The 19,222-nt window shown below is 43.1% G+C and overlaps 2 protein-coding genes across 2 annotated transcripts; one reads left to right on the top strand and one right to left on the bottom strand.

The window, feature by feature from the left end:
- Positions 1–453: 453 nt before the first annotated feature.
- Positions 454–7,078, top strand: LOC101780417. The gene is made up of 15 exons (XM_004967379.4): positions 454–1,011; positions 1,810–1,931; positions 2,017–2,105; positions 2,180–2,218; positions 2,445–2,538; positions 2,869–2,911; positions 3,006–3,106; positions 3,735–4,293; positions 4,369–4,456; positions 4,998–5,189; positions 5,317–5,885; positions 5,994–6,132; positions 6,213–6,281; positions 6,371–6,490; positions 6,620–7,078. The coding sequence occupies exons 1-15, from the start codon at positions 794–796 to the stop codon at positions 6,731–6,733; spliced, it is 2,556 nt and encodes an 851-aa protein (XP_004967436.1). The 5' UTR covers positions 454–793; the 3' UTR covers positions 6,734–7,078.
- A 1,296-nt stretch (positions 7,079–8,374) lies between these two features.
- LOC101755169 lies at positions 8,375–13,422 on the bottom strand. Its single transcript, XM_022827225.1, has 11 exons — positions 13,142–13,422; positions 11,546–11,649; positions 11,365–11,427; positions 11,139–11,266; positions 10,923–11,048; positions 10,468–10,523; positions 9,378–9,488; positions 9,176–9,297; positions 8,828–9,100; positions 8,590–8,723; positions 8,375–8,471 (listed from the first exon to the last, which is right to left on the bottom strand). The coding sequence occupies exons 5-11, from the start codon at positions 10,997–10,999 to the stop codon at positions 8,375–8,377; spliced, it is 870 nt and encodes a 289-aa protein (XP_022682960.1). The 5' UTR covers positions 11,000–11,048; positions 11,139–11,266; positions 11,365–11,427; positions 11,546–11,649; positions 13,142–13,422.
- Positions 13,423–19,222: the final 5,800 nt, after the last annotated feature.

The following is a 19,222-nucleotide window of genomic DNA, read 5'->3' as shown; positions in this document are numbered from 1 at the left end:
GTGTGGTTTGATGGGCAATGGTGGTGGTCAGGGGCGAAGGTATATTGCCATTAGGGTGCTAATGCACCCTTAAAAAAAGTTAAAAAACAGTTGTTAGTTACAAATTTTCACCATATATATACCCCTCGTAACTCAACTCTATGCGCCGGTAAGTGCACCCTTCCAATTTGCTCCACAAGGTAAGTGGCACCCTTCCAATTTGCTCTAGCTTTGCGGCTAGCGGTGGTGAAAGCTAATGTGGAAAACGCCTCGGCGCCTATTCATGATTCCATCAAACCCAGAGGGTTCCGGGTAGAAGAATGCCGCCACCTCTGCCATCGGGCAGTGACACCCAGGCCTCGCCCGGGCGCACCACCGCAGCAACCTATCGCCCTCCATTTTTTTTTTGCCTGTTCTGCAGGGTGGTACGTGTATCGCTATATCACACGTACGCAGGCCGCGTGCCGGCGCCCCATTGCAGCGTCATCGCCCCCGACGACGCCGAGCAGGGAGAGAGAGAGAGGAGAGGAGAGGAAGGCCCGAGAAGCCAGCAGCCTGCTACGGCAACGAGCAGAGCCCCGCCCGCCTCTTGCGCTTCCCCCTCCATCTCTCCTCGCCTCGGCCGCACCACCCGTTTCGTTGCCGCCGCCGCGCGCGCCACCTGATTTCTCCTCCCACCACCTCCCTCGCTTAATTTTAGCAAGAAAGCCAGCCCGGCTGCGTGCCCTCTCCCGCAGAGCTAGGTTCCCGGTTTGCGCGCCGCGCCCGCAGCGTACGTCGTCGTCGTCGCCGCCGCCCGGATCGCCAGCTAGCCATGGAGGGGAAGAGCGTGGTGATGTCGGCGCTGGGGATCGGGATCGGCGTCGGCGTCGGGCTGGGCCTGGCGTCCGCGCCCTGGGCCGGCGGCGGCCGCTCGGGCTCGTCGTCGCGGGACGGGGTCACCGTCGAGCGCGTCGAGCAGGAGCTCCGCCGCCTCCTCGTCGACGGCGCCGAGAGCAAGGCCACCTTCGACGAGTTCCCCTACTACCTCAGGTTCGTTCCGCCGCTGCCGCCGCCGCCTCCGATCCTCCTTTCCCTTGCGCAAGTGCTCCGGCGCGTGCGCGACTCATCACTGGGCGCGATCGATTCTGCACTGCACCAACGAAAACCACTCCTCGTGTTACTACGCACCTCGCTTCAGAGTTCGTCACACTCTGCTCGAGCTGTTTGCGTCACCTTGTGCAGTTCGGGATCTCTGTTTTTTTTGTGTGTGTGTGTTTATTCCTTTTCTTACGCGATTTTCTCATGCACATACTACATATACATGAGGCGTACAGATCAACTTCATACTTTTTTATTCTGATGAAAAAAAGAAGAAAAATAGAGGGAAAAGTGCGTGTGATCTTCAGTCCCAGGCGTTAGCAGGGGAACTCTGCCTCCGGACTCTGTCGCGCAAGATAGGGACCCAGATGATCTTCCAGCAGTTTCTATTCTAGTAGATGAATTTGACCTACAGACAAACATATCTCACGGTAGGCTCCGTGTAATTAACTAAACGGCTACCACGAAAGTTGGTGACGAAAATGGCCTCCCGTTTAAAAAAATATGGACAGTTATCCCATTTTTTAATTATTTCCCCTTTACCGGCTGAGAAAAGCTGGGCTCATTTTGTACAGGTCTGGATAGCACCCTGCAGAACAATAGTGAATTAGTGATGTTACTGCATAAATGATGTGCACACGCAGTGACCTCTCTTTTTTCCCCATTTGGCGTGCAGCACATTTTTTCATTTTCATTTCATCATCTCAACCCCCTCTGTTTATTTCCTTTACTTCCGATTCCAATGTGCAGTGAGCAAACACGTGTTGTGCTTACAAGCGCCGCGTATGTTCACTTGAAGCAAGCAGACATCTCCAGGTACACCAGGAATCTTGCTCCAGCTAGTCGTGCGATTCTGTTGTCAGGCCCTGCAGGTAATTATCTTCACCGCGAAAGTGAACAATTGTTCAGTCATTTCACTTATTTCGTCTTCAGACTAAGTTAAGTTCCTGCTTGAAGAGCTTTACCAGCAGATGCTCGCCAAGGCGCTTGCCCACTATTTCCAAGCAAAATTGCTCTTGCTGGACCCTACAGATTTTCTTATAAAGGTGAGTTTGGCTGCCACATTTTCCTGTTATACCAAAATTTATTGGAATTTCTGATGCAGTATCCTTCCTTACAGATCCATAGCAAATATGGCACTGGTGGCAGCACAGAGCAGGTAAGACCTTTAAGCATTCTGTGGTTACTTTCATCTTGTCACATTCCCATAGCACCAGCCTTCGGATGTAAGTATTAATGGAAATCACCGGTGTGTTACGTTTGCTTATTGTTCATACGGTGCTGTAATATGTCTGCATATCATTGCCAAGCTTGATCTTTTTCAACTCTTCACAGATTGAGTGCTCCTTGACTAACTTCTAACTGGAGCATTTTCTTCGTGTCAGCCATTTAAAAGATCAATATCTGAGACGACGTTTGAACGTGTGACTGGATTGCTTGGATCTCTTTCAATCCTTCCACAAAAGGAGCAACCAAAAGGTCACTTGAGCATTTAGTAAATACTGTTCAGCTCTTCATTATTCTGCAATGTTTTGCTTGATGCTCAGTAATCTACTTCAGCTTTCAAACTGAATCTGCAGACCTCAACTCAGTGTTGCATTTCATTGTTCTGAACATTTAAACTTCCATAGAGCGGTTTAAGTTTCTTAAAATCAGTTGATTTCCATTTGTTCTTAATGTTGTTTACTTCTTCAGTATGAAACTGAATTCACTTGCATGTATAGACTGAAGAATGCAATGACTGAATGTCGTTCTTTTACTTCATAAAATTAGCTGTATGTTTATTAATTGCCTTGGTTTTTGTCACAGAAACTATACGTAGACAAAGCAGCATGACAGATGTGAAACTAAGGTCTGAAAAAGTTAAGCCTTAATGTATTCTTGGAAATATATACTAGAATTCATTTTACTGTTTTTATATGCTCCTGCCCTATGGAATTTTCCAGGAGTTCTGAAAGTATGAGCAACTTACCAAAGCTCAGAAGAAATGCATCTACTTCATCCGATATGAGTAGCCTGGCATCGCAAGGTCCTTCAACTAATACAGGTCATAAGATGTTCTTTTGAAATACTTAGTCGCACAGGACTGAAGTTATGTCCCGGAATAAAATTCTTGCTTTTACTGTTTACCACCTTACCCTTTTATGAGCTGGCTGAAAAACTATGTTAGCATTAAACTGGACCTCCTTGTTTTTTTAAAAAGAAAACTACCTCTTTGATTACATTGCCATGTGTGTGTACCTTAATGGCACTTTGCAGTCTCTAGCTGCTTGTGTGCTTAGCGTGTCAAATAGTGGGTGTGGTATTAATTTATGACCAGCAAGGTAGAATTTGTCAATCCGATATCAGGGTTGTAAAGCACATATTGATTAGAGGTAGTTTATTTTCTTATTTTGTCAATGAACCTCATTACTTTTAGTAATGCATACATAATATTATAACAATGAAGAATGAACAAATATACTGATATAATAAGGTGATTTTCTGCAGGTAACACTGTGCATGCAAAATAGTTGAAAAATAAACAAACAAGAGTACAGTACTCCTAATTGAATGAATATTGAGAAAATGTACAAATTTTGCGGGAGCAGTCACCTTAGTAATTTTTTACTGTGTTGCTGCTTCGCATTATGCACCTTTTCTGTTCTCATGATCGTGTATGATAAACAATGCAGCTCCTCTCAGACGTGCTAGCAGCTGGACTTTTGATGAGAAAATTTTAGTACAAGCACTGTACAAGGTTCTGCATTCAGTCTCTAAAAAGTATCCAATTGTACTCTACATAAGAGATGTTGAGAAGTTTCTTCACAAGTCCCCAAAAATGTATCTTCTGTTTGAAAAATTACTAAACAAGCTTGAAGGGCCAGTGCTTGTCCTTGGATCAAGGATTGTAGAGATGGACGTTGATGAGGAGTTGGACGACAGGCTTACTGTTTTATTCCCATATAATATTGAAATCAAGCCACCTGAAAACGAAAATCACCTTGTAAGTTGGAACTCGCAATTAGAAGAAGACATGAAGATGATTCAGTTTCAAGATAACCGGAATCATATTTTGGAAGTCCTTGCAGAAAATGACCTCGAGTGTGATGACTTAGGCTCGATATGCCTATCTGATACAATAGGCCTTAGTAAGTATATAGAGGAGATTGTGGTATCTGCAGTTTCATATCACTTGATGAATAACAGAGAGCCGGAGTACCGAAATGGAAAATTAGTTATATCTGCAAAGAGGTAGGTAGCATATTGGTATAGTTGTCTGTTGATCTTTACATTTGTTCCTCGGTTTGTGACTCTTTCATGGCACAGCTTGTCTCATGCATTGGAAATTTTTCAAGAGAACAAGATGAGTGATAAGGACAGCTTGAAGCTGGAAGTGACTGCTGATGCCTTGAAGGTTTGTTCAATGGATGCTCCTCCGAGTTTATTATTATCATTATTATTATTTAAATCTCAGATATGCACCACTAAATACACATGATGAAAAGATAGCGCTGTTTACTCTTGTTATGATTTATATTACAGATGTACACTACTGAATATACACACGATGATAAAAATTATTACTCTTAATTCTACCTTGCGAGGTTTTGTTATCTGGTTTGCCTACATTTCTGAGAAGGCTGCTAGGTTTGTACTGATATTACAGTAACTTTTGCTAAGTAATTAGTGTAAAAAACACTAAGTAAGTTACAGTAAAATGTTCCAACTGGTGTTTGGATTGTTACTAAGAATGATGCAGCTGGCGTCTGGATTGATATGTTACAGACTATTTAAAACCTTTTACCATTTAAAACTTAGCAAATTGGCTAGGCTCTTTGGCTTGCCTTATTTTGTTAATACAAGGATACCTAATTTGTCCTTAGTATTCCAATTTTACTTGTCTAAGAAACATTCAGAAAATGTGTTTATTCACATACCATACCTCAAATATATAGGCTGCTGAAAAAGGAACTGCTCCAACTGCTGCAAAATCAGAAACAAAACCTGCAACTTTGCTGCCACCAGTACGCCCTCCTGCTGCCGCTTCTGCTGCCCCTGCTGCTGCTGCTGCTGCTGCTGCTCCTGCAGTTGAGAGCAAACCAGCACCAGAGAAGAAGGATAGTCCACCTCCAGCTGCAAAAGCACCGGTAATAGAATTTTTGGTTGCATCTTTAAATAAGTAGTAATGTAGTATTATTATTGTCTGCTCTATGTTATCCTGTGCATGTCTCGAGAAACTAATTTACCAATCTGTCATTTCATTTTTGCTACCAGGAAGTGCCACCAGATAATGAGTTTGAAAAGCGTATTAGACCGGAAGTTATACCTGCTAATGAAATTGGAGTCTCATTTGATGATATCGGTGCCTTGGATGATATCAAAGAATCCCTTCATGAACTTGTCATGCTGCCTCTTCGACGGCCTGACCTCTTCAAAGGAGGTCTTCTTAAGCCTTGCAGAGGTATATTACTTTTCGGCCCTCCGGGAACTGGAAAGACAATGCTGGCCAAGGCTATAGCAAATGAAGCTCAAGCAAGTTTTATAAATGTCTCGATGTCAACTATCACGTCAAAGTGGTTTGGGGAAGATGAAAAGAATGTCCGCGCATTGTTCACATTAGCTGCCAAAGTATCGCCAACTATCATTTTTGTTGACGAAGTTGATAGCATGCTTGGGCAGCGGAACAGAGCTGGGGAGCATGAAGCAATGAGGAAGATCAAGAATGAGTTCATGACACACTGGGATGGACTCTTGTCAAGACCAGATCAGAGAATTCTTGTTCTTGCTGCAACTAACCGGCCTTTCGATCTTGATGAGGCTATCATTCGTAGGTTCGAGAGGAGGTCTGTGTCTTGTCCCTACGATGAAGTAGTTATGTTTGTCCATCCTTGTATTTCTAACAGAACCATTCCAATGTTCTATGCCTAAGGTGTGTTCTCTTTCTTTAACAGAATCATGGTGGGTCTGCCATCAATGGAAAGTCGGGAACTGATTATGAGGCGGCTTTTGTCAAAGGAGAAAGTTGATGAAGGGCTGGACTTTAAGGAGCTAGCAACTATGACAGAAGGATATAGTGGCAGTGATCTTAAGGTCAGTGACAGTATCATGAGACATACCAATAAAAATGAAAGAAAAAAACTCCTTCGTTCACTCACATTTCTCTGTAACAGAATCTATGCACCACGGCAGCGTATCGCCCTGTGAGGGAGCTGATACAGAAGGAAAGAAAGAAGGAGCTGGTAATGAGATCACTACACACTTAAGCTTCTTAATTCAAGAGGAATTGTGTGAATACACTATGTAACCTTTTTGTTCTCAACATCTTCAGGAGAAGCTGAAGCGTGAAAAAGGAGGAGCTCCGTCGGATTCTACAAAGAAGAAAGAAAAGGAGGAGCCAATCATTCTAAGGCCACTAAACATGACAGATTTGAAGGAAGCAAAGAACCAGGTGAATCCATAATTCAAGTTGGATTTCAAAAGCACACTGCAGCGCATAGCGTTTGCCAACATTAAACTGAACAGCTGGGTAGCTTCAAGTTCAAAATTGTTATTAATACTCCTAAACTCTGAAATGCAGGTGGCTGCAAGTTTCGCTGCCGAGGGCGCCATAATGGGTGAGCTGAGGCAATGGAACGAGCTGTACGGCGAAGGCGGTTCCAGAAAGAAGCAGCAATTGACATACTTCCTTTGAGCAATCTGAATGCCACACGCAGAATGTATGGACATAATTTGAAAGAGTAGTAGAGTAGAGACACAAAACAGCCGTGACGAAATAGGCCGAACATGTATAACAACATGAGGAGAAATGGGGGAGTGTTAGGGGACACAAGAAATCAGGCCGTAAAAGCCGGTTTCTGTTGTAGAACAAGGAAGGAAGAACAGTTCTATCTCCACCTTAAATTCCTGTTTGCTTGTGCTGTTTGTTGTATTACACCAAATAATGTAATCTGCGGTGCAGATTGTTCCTCTTTTTTTTCTTTCTTTGTATTTGCCTGGTCACATAACGATTTTACATAGGTTGTGGTCAGCCTCGAAATGGTTTTGGTCTTTTCTGTATGTGCGTGGGGATCTTTATAGAGGTAGCTCAGGCATGATGCAACTACAAAATATCATTTAGTGGTTTCGTGAAATTGTATTGGCCAGTACCTCCAAGCAAAAAGGCTCCAACAGCATCGTATTGATTTTTTGATAATGGATAAATAATCCGGCTTCAACCTTCTCTACTCGTATGATAATGGATAAATAATCCGGCTTCAACCTTCTCTACTCGTAGAGGGGGAATCAGTCCTACAAATTATTACACTTAGTACACATACACTATTTATATCCCCTACAAATTATTACACTTAGTACACATGCATGATTATTGTTTATATCTTCATCGTACGTAAACTAAAAGGCTACCTATGGGAGGTGAAAAAATGAAATCCGAGATCTCCGACGTCCGCCATGGGGGTGGGAGGGGGGGGATTACTTACTCGAGGAAACCAAGTAATAGACACACAAGCCCGCTACGAAATAGACCCTTGGTCCAACTCGAAACTCAGCCCAATGGATGTGGTTATTGGAGGATGTTTGGATCGGTTTTGTGTGCTCTTTTCGTGAAAATTTTGAATAAAACTGAACGCCGGCCTACCTCTGCAGCGTTGAGCACGGAGGCGGGCGTCGTGCGTGGCAAAGAGCACGAGGAGGTCGGCGGCGCCACATCAGCGCACGAAACCGTCGCAGTCACCGGTCAAACATCCAACACTGTTCATGTGATTACACAGCTTGGACCCTCAATTCACAGTCATATATACAAAAATGTAACATTTAATTATCTTGAATAGCTCAAGAAGCAACTTAAGAAACTATCCATTGTGTGGTATCATGTGACAGCACATTTGGAAACCAGGACGTGCGCACGGGTCCACTTGCAGAGACTAACGTCACAGCATATTGTTTGGGCTCATAACCTCATACGATTCAGCAGTATAGTTCTCGACTTGCATATAACAAGGGTTCAAATATTAAACAAAGATTCCTCAACGAATCTAGCTAAAACAAGCTTACATCTGGTTCAGCAGAGTAGAAAAAAAGACTACTTGTATACGGTAAAAGCTCCATGACCGTAGGACTACTTGTACACGGAAAGATTTCCGTTACGGTAATAATATCTATTGGGTTTGTTTATGGCTGCACGTTCATTTTTAGATGCATCTTCATCTTGAACGATTTCCCATGTAACATATTTCCCAAAAAACATATTGTGATCAGCATATTTACCAAAAAACATATTGTGATCAGCATATTTACAAAGATGGTAATTATTATGTAACGAGATGTATCAACATTACCTATTTGGTGGTTGTTGCTCACCATCTTTAACAATACAGCCCAGCTTACAAAGTAATCCTGATGAACCATGGATTATCTTCATATAATTTGTTCTGTCAAGCACAAAAGATTGGATTTAATAAAAAATTATGTCGACTCAACCTCCTCCAACTTTGATTATGGAAATGTTCGAAGAAATCTCAGTTAAGTGCAAAGCAAAACCACACTTACTGTCCTGTCTTAAAATAGTTCAGAATTCCACGGAGAAGATCAAACCACAGGAACGGAGTTCCCATGTTCCTATTATAGTAGTTCATGCCCACAAATTTGCCGTTGACAGCAACAAGGGGCCCTCCAATCCCAGCCTAACCACGTTAAATGGAGAGGTTGTCAGTTGTATACATAAGGCTAAGTACATCATACTCATGTAAAAGTAGGCAATTAAAAAAAAGAAAATCAATGACGCTACCTTAGTGATTGTACATGCAGTGTACTGAAGATCTTTGCAATCCAGGTTGCCTGACCACCTGGTACATTTTCCACTTGCAGCCATAGCTAAACCTGATTCAAAGCAACGGCCCACGGCTAATAACTTGGTAGACCAATCTAAATGCTCACTGTTCAGATCCACAGGACAATCAACAGTATAATTCTTGACGCTGACTAGAGCAACATTGTAATGTAAACTATAATGTTCCAATTTTCCTTCACAGCGTTCCCTGTTTGGAAGCAACACCACAATCTGCAAAAAATACTACCAGACTTAAGCAGTGTCTTGAAAGAACAAGAATCACACAATATAATTAGGAGCACCAACCCTTAAGCCCTCAATAATTTTGGCGTCGTTTTTCCTAACCAAGCTCGCTGATGTCAGAATAGTCGGGCATTTATCAGCATAGTCAATGAAAAATCCCGTGCATGTTCTTAATTTTGATTCACCTGGGCAACATAATTGTCATTAGCTAGTGATGACTAAATACAAATGCGAAATAGTATACAACACATTACAGTAAAATCACCTTTGAATGAAGCAAGTGCAACAAGATTTCTTAATATGTGAGAAACAACTCCATGCTCGAGTTCACTCCAGACACCATTAGGATATACGTCTCCAAAAATCTTAATGCTACCTGGTTGACAAGATATTGCATAATAGTTAGTGGCACGGAAGAGCTGTAAAAAGGTTCAATGCATGATAAATCAGCAAGTGTACAGGAATTGTGATTGACTACATCCATTGATGGACTGGGGTAAATAAAAAAGTCAACCCAAGTCGTGCCTTGCTAATGCTGGTGCAACAAAGTTGATTAGCACTGACATGCTAATTATATGTACAATATGAAACAATCACTTAAATTTCTGCAGATAATATTGTAAAATTATAATATGATGGCATCTTGTGACTCATATTATAAGTGATTGTGTTTGAACATATCCATGAACATCTCTACCTTCAAGGAGCTAGTGATGGTCATGATGTGCTGTATGCACCCGCAATCCAGATCTTTTCTAGATGGACTAGCAAATTGCCCGTGTTGCAACAGCAATACAAAATCAAAGGAGTACATTTGTGTATGTAGTGAACCTTGGTTCCATGATGTCGTTCTAGGTGATTGGGGTGAGGGTGAAACTGATTTGTAATAAGTGGCAGGATGATGGGTAAATATTGTGGTGACACATAGGGGTAGAGTGGTGGTGATGGCAGACACCCCATCATTACCATCTCAGTATTCTTTAGTAGTTGAGATTTATGTAGAGATGTGCGTGTAGCATTTTATTTGATAAAGTATTGAACTATCTGCATATGTACATAGTCGGCTGATTTTTATAGGCACAATAATCTCTGTAATCAGAGAAAATTTACATTATAAAATCAGAACCTGAGGTATACTTATTTGTGATCGCAACGCGCAAGCAATGCTAGTGCAGCAGTAAGGTACACGAATTAGCACTAACATTACAATACAACTGTAGAAGACTGTACTAGGTAAATAGAAATATAGATGCAAAGGCTTAATTTGCGCCACTAAAGGACCTTACAAATAGTGCTGAATCAAAATTAAAAAAAAGAAACATCTGATAACCAATGTCGAGTGGTTGTGTACTCACCTTCAGGACGAGGGAGAAGTTTCACACCTATGCGTCTTATTTGTCTTTTTTTATCCCTGTAGATGAAGATCAACATGAGCACTAGATCAATATGAGTACTAACCCAAAAGGGATCAACATGAGCAGATAATGCAATAAAACAAGAAAGAACTAAGCAAATGTATACAAAATCTTAGTCAAGAGATACCATATCCCCTAATAGTTAGTCTCAACGTAAAATTCTAACATATTTTGAATTAAAAAATATATTGGCTTCAATATTTCATACACAGGAATGTTGCTACACTACAAGCCTACAATACAGAGCAACTATGACACCTGCAATAAGACAGCTATCCCATTTGAAAAATATCTTTAACTAGGGAGTAGACATACCAAACCATCAAGTCGTTATTAAGGGTAAAGATGTGACGCCCTACTGCCACTACCTTTCGACCATGGGGGTCAAATTGCACCTGATGATCGAGAGGCACGCAATAAACATCAAGGATGGCCTTGACTTTGACAACAGCAATTTCATAATCCAAATCATATTCTTCCAGAAACCCTATGGCCACATCTTCTTCATGCCGTACTACAATCTATATTGATAAAAGCAAAACAGCACAGAATGGTCACAGTTATGTAAAGTAAACAACAGCAATTAGTAAATAATTATCAGCAGCACAAACCTTAACCGTATGGTCATTTGTTTCAGAATCATGTAAAGCTCTAACCAAACTTGCTGAAGTCACAAACTTTGTGAAGGAAGACTGACATTCTATAACTACACCAGAGGATGCATATAGCACAGTTTGCCCTACAAGATCATAAATTATATCATTCAAAACTAATGATTTTAGACATATATTTTGAAAAAAATTAAGGGTACAACAGAATAATCACCATCGGACAAACCAATTGAGACAACACTTCTAGACACCTTTGATGCAACTTCCACACCCAGATCCCTCCAGATATCTTGATTGTCCCAAAATAAGTCACCAAATTAAGAAAGCATGTTACAAACACACACGAGTGCTCAAATAGAGCCATAAATAATAAAAAAAACATGAAGAAAAAGGAAGAACCTGCAGACCTAAAAAATCAGTTGCCTCTTCTCCACTGCAAGTTCTTTTATTGTCAGCTGAGAATCTTGTAAGATCATCAGCACCCCTCTTACTTGGCAGCATCTTTCCAAAACTGAAGCAGAATTAAAGGCAAAATGTGGGTCATAACAACCAGAAAAGCAAACGTTGCAGGGTCAGCGATTCAATTTTTATTTATGCCATACTACTTTCATAAAGCAAAGCAAAAGAAATGCACCGTCAACTTGATGGTTGTTAGTTTTTTCACTTTTCAAATAATAACAACCAGGTTGTATTCTGTTGAAGGAACACGTAGAGTGCAAAATATCATCATAGTGAAACATATATATTAGTTCCCAACCAATATAGAGCACAAAAATTTTCATATTTCATATTTGATATGGAATTAAAAGGACAAAATTTCCAAACTATGGACCAAGGAACAAGCAATGAGAATTGCAACGTGACAGAGCCAAAACAAGCAGAAACGGATTCACAACGAACTACACGTGCAATCTTGACCCTACATGGAAATTAACCACATGCCAAACACCTCAAAAGTATTTGAAAGAAACATCAAATGTTTGAGTACCAACACGAAAAAAAAACACCCTGATTTTTCAGCAAATTTTAATCAATAGATAAGCAAACCGGCAACAACAAACAAGTCCTAGAAAGCAGGCACCAAACTAATTGGTTGATTTACATGGTATAGAGAAACTGAGGGGTGCTAAGCTACAATTGGCAGCTGACCTGGATTCATAGGGAAAAGCACCAATAGGGAAAAGCACTATATATGGTTAAAGAAACCATCAAAGCTTCACTTCCCACACTAAAATCCCTGATATTTTAAGAGGTACAAGCCTGTAGATACGCAATCAGATGAACTAAAGATCCAACAGAACCAGCTCCTAACCTAATTTCATTTCCATCGAAACAAGATATCAAGGGGAGGCGACCTAATTTGCATTGGCGGCGGCTGCGTCACCTAATTTAGGGGTAATATATACATTGCAGTAGCCTTGTTTGTTTAAGTGGGTCCCCAATCGATTCTTTGCCTTAACTTGCTCCGAACCTAACTGACAAAATATCTTAAGGTTCTCTTCGCCCGTGTCTGCACCATCAGCCATGTTGTTATCCAAAAAATTCAGCATGAAACTTTTAAAAAAAACTTAGCATGACATAAATACATATTTAAGGTTATGATGAGTAATGGATTGATATTGAATACAAACATCTACTGGTTACAGCACTGTAAAGTTTGTCACAAATCCAACAACAAATGATTGCAAGCACAACATTTACTAGTCAAGCCAATTTCTGCGACCATGACAGGCCATACCTATGAGCAGTGCAAGGTGCTGTCCATTGTCCAGCTTCTGTAATTATCAAGGAATGACACTACTGACCATAATCGAACATACCAATCCATTCTGTAATCCAATTAATATACATGTACATATGCAGATAGACCAAACCATCTTTCATTCCATTTGCCAGATAATATACATGCCAACATACAAAGGTACCATCGCAATCCATTTTTCATTCCATTTTGCAGCAAAGATACACACAGAACTGAGGGAGAATGATCAGCTGGGACTCACCTTCGCGGTCTGCCGACTGGGCGAGCAGGCGGGACGGGCGGCGCGGTCTGGGCGAGCGGCGGATCGGGAGGGGCTCACTCACGCCTTGCAGATCTGGATGGGGAGGCCCGGGGGGGCGCGGCGGACGGGTGCCCCAAACCCTAGTCGCTCGTCGGCTGGAGGGCTAGAGGAGCGGCGGCGTCCCGTTGCCGCCGACGATCGCCAGCGACGTGAGAGGACGAGATCGGATCGGAAGAGGGAGGTGGGAACCGAGAGAGGAAGGTTCCCCCTGTATCTAGTTGTTTCATAATTGATTGTTTTAGCAACTCCTCAATATAACAGTGACTCTCCCTCTCGCTGCCAACAGTGGCCCACACACGCGTGACGCACACGCTACAGACAGATAGCACACAGCTACCCACTGACTTGTGTTGGCGCCTTCTTCATTCTCCGCTTCTTCCTCAACTCCAGCGTCATCCAGTTCGGGCGCCAAACCTCCTCCAGGCTACCACCACTGTATTATCTCTCCTTATTTATATACCGGTGGAAGTCGCACGTGATAAAAAAATTATATACAAGTGTCAATACATATTAACATGAAACTATCATCTAGAGTTAAAAATGTGATAAAAATACACATTCTATTAATTCAAGAGTAAAAATGAGCCCAGGCACTTCGAGAACACTATCATGGCTCATCCATATTGGCTATAGCATTCTCAGGTACAGGCATGCCATTGAGACCGGAAGCTCCTGGACGTGGAGGTCCAGCTCAGATGACGTCTGGCCATGGGTTTACTTCAAGCATGGCCTCATCAACTACTGGCCATGGGTGTGCTTTAGGCATGGCCTCATCGGGATTTGCATTCAGGTAAGGCAATTCTAGGTTGACGTTGAGGTTTAGGGGCACAGGAAGGTGAAAAGGAGGCAACAATTCATTGGGGCCTAGGAAGCCAGGGACCATGAAGTCATCCACAAAACCACCAGGACGAATGTCTTCATCCATCAAAAGGCCACCCATCATGCTTTGTTGAATGATCTCACACTGAACTATCAGGGATACTCCCTCGAGGTCATCTCCTTCAGACATTATTAGATAATATGGAATATCCACCAAATCAGTAGTTCTTATTTTGATAATGACTCTGGAAAGTAAATTGTCCCCCTGCCACAAGATGAGCTTTCCAAAGGACTTGATTGTGTCCTCAATCTCTGCTGTTGAGCGATTATCCACCCCATATCCTATCAACATGAGTTACCATTCTCTATTGAAAAACACCCTTCTAGCATTGGCCCCCCTGTTGTGATTGACAAACTCGAAACCTAGCCCTTCATGAAAGTGCAAAGTATGGTGAACCAAAGCATCCCTGTCCGAGACTCAGTCCACATGCACAAATGCCTGGCCTCTACCAAATAGGAATAGCTGAACTTCTCCGGCCACAACACCATATTCATCTATCAGAAATTCCAAAATGCGATGACGGAGTTCACCGAAGGGAATCTCACCAGGAGGAGATTGGAGACCATGACGATGGCGATGTCCTCGTTCCTGAAACTTGTTCTTGGGGTAACCATGCGCGAACTGCTACCGTCCCTGGATCAGGACCCTCCCGAACCCCGGCAGCATCATCGGGGAAGGATCGATGTTGAGGAAGGCCATTGCTGCAGAATGAGTGGGAGTGGTGCCATCAGTTGCAAAGGGGCCCCGGACCGGAATGGGGTTTTCTTGCGGTGGCAAAGGAGGGGGACTCGAGGAAGAGGAAGGGAGCGACAGTTGAGTTGCCTGCGAAAGACTATTGATGTTCCGAATGGGGGGGTGTTGCGGGTGGTTGTCGGGCCCAGGAGTCAGTGAAATAATAAATAGTTAATATATTATTGCCGTCCCTGGATCAAGACCTTCTGGATGCAACCGATTGCCGATGCTGAGTGGTCCTTTCGTGCCGATTTGTTTCCAGAAATTAATGATCATTATTGAATTAGGAAAAGCAGAATCAGAGGGTCAATTTGTTTCTAGAAGTTATTCTATGTTTCCGTTGACGTCGAATTTTGAGACGTGTTTTGAATCGGCGTCAAGGGAGGAAAAGATTGGCCGATGCGGCAAGCTAAAAGCTATAGTTGGGAATCGGCCGATTGACGCTACAGTGTTTCGGCCGATTGACAAACGAGGTCGGTAAAGGTCGGCCGGTTGGAAGCTGGAGCGGCTTGGCTAGTATGGGTCTAAGCTAGCCAGAAAGAAGGATAGCTGAAGAAAGAGATTGTCCCGTGAGGATATGATAACCAACTCCCATACGAGTTGTGTTTGTGAATATTTATTATCATTTAAAATTAGAGATAGATCCTAGTCGGTCAGGAAATCAGTTGTAACAGGCTATAAATAGCCACTTCTAGAGATTAGATCTATCCCAAGTGTTGTTTTTCTAGCGTTGTTTAGTTTGCTCTAGTAGTTTTTCTTTACAATCGCTACGCAGAATCGGCTGTTTTATAGCTGGTTACTTCTACAGTGAATCATATAGCCGATTAGATCTATCCCAAGTGTTGTTTTTCTAGCGTTGTTTAGTTTGCTCTAGTAGTTTTTCTTTACAATCGCTACGCAGAATCGGCTGTTTTATAGCTGGTTAATTCTACAGTGAATCGGCCGATTCGCCGACACACCTTTTGAAGATAGATCGGAACTCTAGCCGATCGCAACCCCCTGGATTTTAATACTTTTATTTCCTTGTCAATCAACAGGTCAGATTGACTGGCACGCCGCGTGAACCGCACCAGAACAATAACCCGAACAGGAGTTAAGCAGATTCTCCCGGGTCGTGTGTCTGGCGCTAAGGATCATCGGCCAATTTTTAGCGCCAGCACACTTTTGGCACGCTCGGTGGGACAGAAACAATATCCAGCATGTCGAAGGCTGCCGAGATCTCTGAAGACAACGTCATCGAATATTCTGAAGCAGATCTCAAGGACGACCAGAAGGAAGAATTGGCAAGACATCTAGAAGAGTACAGGAATACATGCTTGCAATCCTTTAGTCGTACCAGAAGCGGGGAGACCGTCAAGAAAGTTCCTCTTCCAACTCCCCACCACATCACCATCGTTGAGGACTCGGGGAAGATATCTGACATGATTCAACAGTCTGTCTACCATGCTATGATCGACCAGTCCACAGTAATGACCAACACAGTATACAACGCCATCATCAGTTCCTTGGTCAGCGGAGTAGCTCAGGGGTATCAGGGACCAGCGTACACCCCGCCCATCATAGCTCCAATCAGAGGCTCCTCAGCGGTACCAAGCGCGTCTCACTCGACTCCTCAGCCGATACCGATGCAACATGGAGGGTACAACGCTTCAATACCCTTAGGGTACAACAACGCGCCATGCTACCAATCACAAGCACCGTCTCAGTCTGCTCAAATTTCCTCCGTACAATCGCTGCCCCCAAACTCAGTGCCTTGGGGGGCACCAGCAACCACGACCGGGCTGGATCAGTCAACCAATTACGGAAACTCTCGAGTCCAAGTATCATTCCAATCGGCCATCTGGCCGACGTCCCCACAATATCAACCGGCTACGTTAGAAATCAGCAGGAGGGCAGACGCTGCAGAAACACTCAAGGGTGCGACACCGATGATACTGTACGACAGAGCGACAGATCCCCTACGCCATCAACTATCGACTGCTCAACCGACTACGCAACCGCAAAAATCTGCAGCACGCTCCAATCCATCACCCAGCCATGGCACCCCCCTGGTCCAGCAGCAAGTACCGATTCCTCAACCGGTCATACATTAGCAGCTGGTGGATTGGGCCGCAAGCATAGCAGAAGTCATTCAAGATCAGTTCGGGTTGAAACCAAAGGTGCAAACCTATACATACAAGACACCATACCCGCCAGCCTATGACTTGTTGTTGTTTCCCTATCGGTACAAGGTTTCTGATTTCACCAAGTTCTCGGGACCGGATGACATGTCGACTGTGGAACACATGAATAGATTCATTATCCAGTGCGGGAAAGCCGCTACGCAAGATGCTCTGCGAGTGCGACTATTCTCGTCATCCCTATCCGGATCGGCCTTCCAGTGGTTCACTACGCTGCCGCCCAATTCTATCGTTACCTGGGCCGATTTGGAGAAGCAGTTCCATAAGTACTTCTACGCGGGAATCCACGAGATGAAGCTCTCAGATCTGACCAGCCTTAGGCAGAGAAGTGATGAACTAGTAACCAGTTACGTACAGAGGTTCAGAGAGATCAGGAACAAATGTTACACCCTAGTCCTGACTGACGCTCAGCTGGTCGATATCACCTTCCAAGGTCTCCTGCCACACATCAAAGAGAAGTACGCCTCCCAGGAGTTCAAAAGCTTAAGTTAGATCGTACACTGTTTGTCTAGCTAGGAGGTGCGCCCTTTCGAACAACGAAGGAATTTTCAGAAGAAGGTGGCATACCTAGAGGGATCCGAATCGGACGAAGAGGCGGAAATCGGCCTAGCAGAGTGGGTAAAAGGAAAAAAGCCGGTATCGTGCCCGTTTGGAAAGAAAGAACCAGAAGCGTGCGGCTTTGACACGTCAAAGGCTGACAAAATCTTCGATTTGCTTCTCCAAGAAGGGCAGATCAAGCTTTCGCCTTATCACACGATTCTATCGGCCGAACAGCTCAAAAAGATGAAGTATTGCAAATGGCATAATGCCGCATCACACGATACGAACAAATGCAAGATCTTCCAACAGCAGATACAATCCGCCATCAAACAAGGGAGACTCAAGTTCGAAGGGTTATTTCATTGAACAATATTCAATTAAGATATATCTGCAGGTGCGATCATTGAAAGGTTGCGTCGATGGTGGACTGTGAAAGTATTAGGCATTGCTATTCAGTTTCATTTCTTATTTGCATTTAGAGTATTTGGTAAATGGTATTGCAACTTTACTAAATCATATCATGTATTTGAAGTACCTATTGATATAAATATATATTATATTTATATTTTTTAAAAGATTTTATATGACTTAATTTAATATCATGCATTCTACCAATTGAGCACCAAAATGGGTACAAGTACACTTGATCACTATTTCAATGAATGAATTAAATAGCTTGTAGACAGCTAAATAGAAAGCTCATTGTACAAGCTTTCTTTTTAGCTGTCTGTGTCTGACATGGCAAATCAAATGGACAGCAGCTGTCTAAACTGTTGTACGTACCTGTCTCTAGATCAAGACCAGGCCAGAGCAAAACGCAGACATAAATGGGGAAAGTGTCCCCATTTGCCTTGCTTCCCCACCCCATCTACCTCTGCCGCTTCCTCCACCGTCCATGGTCGTCGATGCCACCGTTCCCGTGGCTAGAGTTGAGAATCTAGGAGGGAGGGATGCACCAGCAAGACTCTGCGGTGCGGGGAGGGCTTGCACCGACTGGAGGAGCTCTGCAATTTTCCCTTCGGCACCGCCTCTTCTCGGAATCAGGTTTCCATATTACTAGCATACAAGTCAAATCTAGGCTAGTATTATCGATTTGCGAGAGCGTCTCCCAATTCAACTAAGGAGGTGTTTGGATTCTTGAGCTAAAGTTTAGTCCATGTCACATCAAATCTTCGGAGGTTAATTAGGAGGACTAAACATGAGTAATTATAAAACTAATTACATATATGGAGGCTAATTCGCGAGACGAATCTATTAAGTCTAATTAATTCATGATCAGCACATGTTTACTGTAGCATCACATTGTACCTGAATATTCAACGTGATAGGAACCAAACTTTAGTCGTGGGAAGTCCTGGGAAGGGCCTAACTTGCTTAGATCGATAACCAATAATAAGCCTGCAAAGTGCAAACTCTCTAGGATGCATGCTCTGCCTGCATAGCACAGCCGCGACCCAAACACATACTACAAGGCTAGGGTTAGACGGATGAGCTGCCGCTACCGGACGCTGAGAGTTATTTTTTAATTTTTTTTAAGAGGAAGACGCTGAGAGCTTTACCGTGTGGTTGCTTTTCCGTGAGATTTCTACATTTCGTATCCCTCGGTCTTACTTAGCTCACGTATATATCTCGCACGAATAAATTCACGGATGCCACCTCCCTTGAGCTAGGCTGGGCCCAGAACCGAAC

The sequence above is a fragment of the Setaria italica genome, chromosome V (genome assembly GCF_000263155.2).
Source record: "Setaria italica strain Yugu1 chromosome V, Setaria_italica_v2.0, whole genome shotgun sequence".
NCBI lineage: Eukaryota > Viridiplantae > Streptophyta > Magnoliopsida > Poales > Poaceae > Setaria > Setaria italica.
The sequence above is the reverse complement of the archived record's forward strand: the minus strand, read 5'-3'. Positions and strand labels throughout refer to the sequence as shown.

Excerpts from the sequence above, each read along its gene's own strand:
- LOC101780417 (XM_004967379.4), top strand. The coding sequence starts at position 794 with ATGGAGGGGAAGAGCGTGGTGATGTCGGCGCTGGGGATCGGGATCGGC. Across the intron at positions 1,012-1,809 it reads GAGTTCCCCTACTACCTCAG|TGAGCAAACACGTGTTGTGC; the intron begins GTTCGTTCCGCC and ends TCCAATGTGCAG. Across the intron at positions 6,491-6,619 it reads TGAAGGAAGCAAAGAACCAG|GTGGCTGCAAGTTTCGCTGC; the intron begins GTGAATCCATAA and ends TCTGAAATGCAG.
- LOC101755169 (XM_022827225.1), bottom strand. The coding sequence starts at position 10,999 with ATGATTTGGATTATGAAATTGCTGTTGTCAAAGTCAAGGCCATCCTTG. Across the intron at positions 9,101-9,175 it reads AAATTATTGAGGGCTTAAGG|ATTGTGGTGTTGCTTCCAAA; the intron begins GTTGGTGCTCCT and ends TATTTTTTGCAG. Across the intron at positions 8,724-8,827 it reads CTGCATGTACAATCACTAAG|GCTGGGATTGGAGGGCCCCT; the intron begins GTAGCGTCATTG and ends TAACGTGGTTAG.